The sequence below is a fragment of the Corvus brachyrhynchos genome, unplaced genomic scaffold (assembly GCF_000691975.1).
Source record: "Corvus brachyrhynchos isolate BGI_N302 unplaced genomic scaffold, ASM69197v1 scaffold32, whole genome shotgun sequence".
In the NCBI taxonomy this organism is placed as follows: domain Eukaryota; kingdom Metazoa; phylum Chordata; class Aves; order Passeriformes; family Corvidae; genus Corvus; species Corvus brachyrhynchos.
Window position 1 is genome coordinate 9,558,479 of NW_008237919.1, and position 353 is coordinate 9,558,831.

The window sequence follows — 353 nt, forward strand, 5'->3', positions numbered from 1 at the left end:
GAGGGTGGATAAACATCCGTGGGAGGCGCGTCGAGAGGATGGAGCCAGTTCTTCTCAGCGGTAGAATGGTCATCTCAACCAAGCAATAGGGCAAGAGGCAACGGACAGAAACTGATGCACAGGAAGTTCCACCTGAACATGAGGAAGAACTTCTTTACTGTGGGTGACCATGCACTGGAACAGGTTGTCCAGAGAGGTTGCGGAGTCTCCCTCGCTGGAGATATTCAAGAACTGTCTGGACGCAGTCCTGTGCGATGTGTTCTGGGATGACCCTGCTTGAGCAGGGAGGTTGGACCACTCAGCCTTACCCATTCTGCGATTCTGTCAATTCGCGACCTGAATTAGTCGCGGCT

General features: G+C 53.3%; 1 protein-coding gene across 1 annotated transcript in view; it reads left to right on the forward strand.

Moving 5' to 3' along the window:
- Positions 1-38: 38 nt before the first annotated feature.
- The window catches only part of TBC1D30 (TBC1 domain family member 30), a 53,455-nt gene continuing 53,140 nt past the window's right edge, over positions 39-353 (forward strand). The window contains exon 1 of the mRNA XM_017733090.1: positions 39-60. Within this exon, the coding sequence (XP_017588579.1) occupies positions 39-60 (22 nt within the window). The remainder of the gene's footprint in view (positions 61-353) is intronic.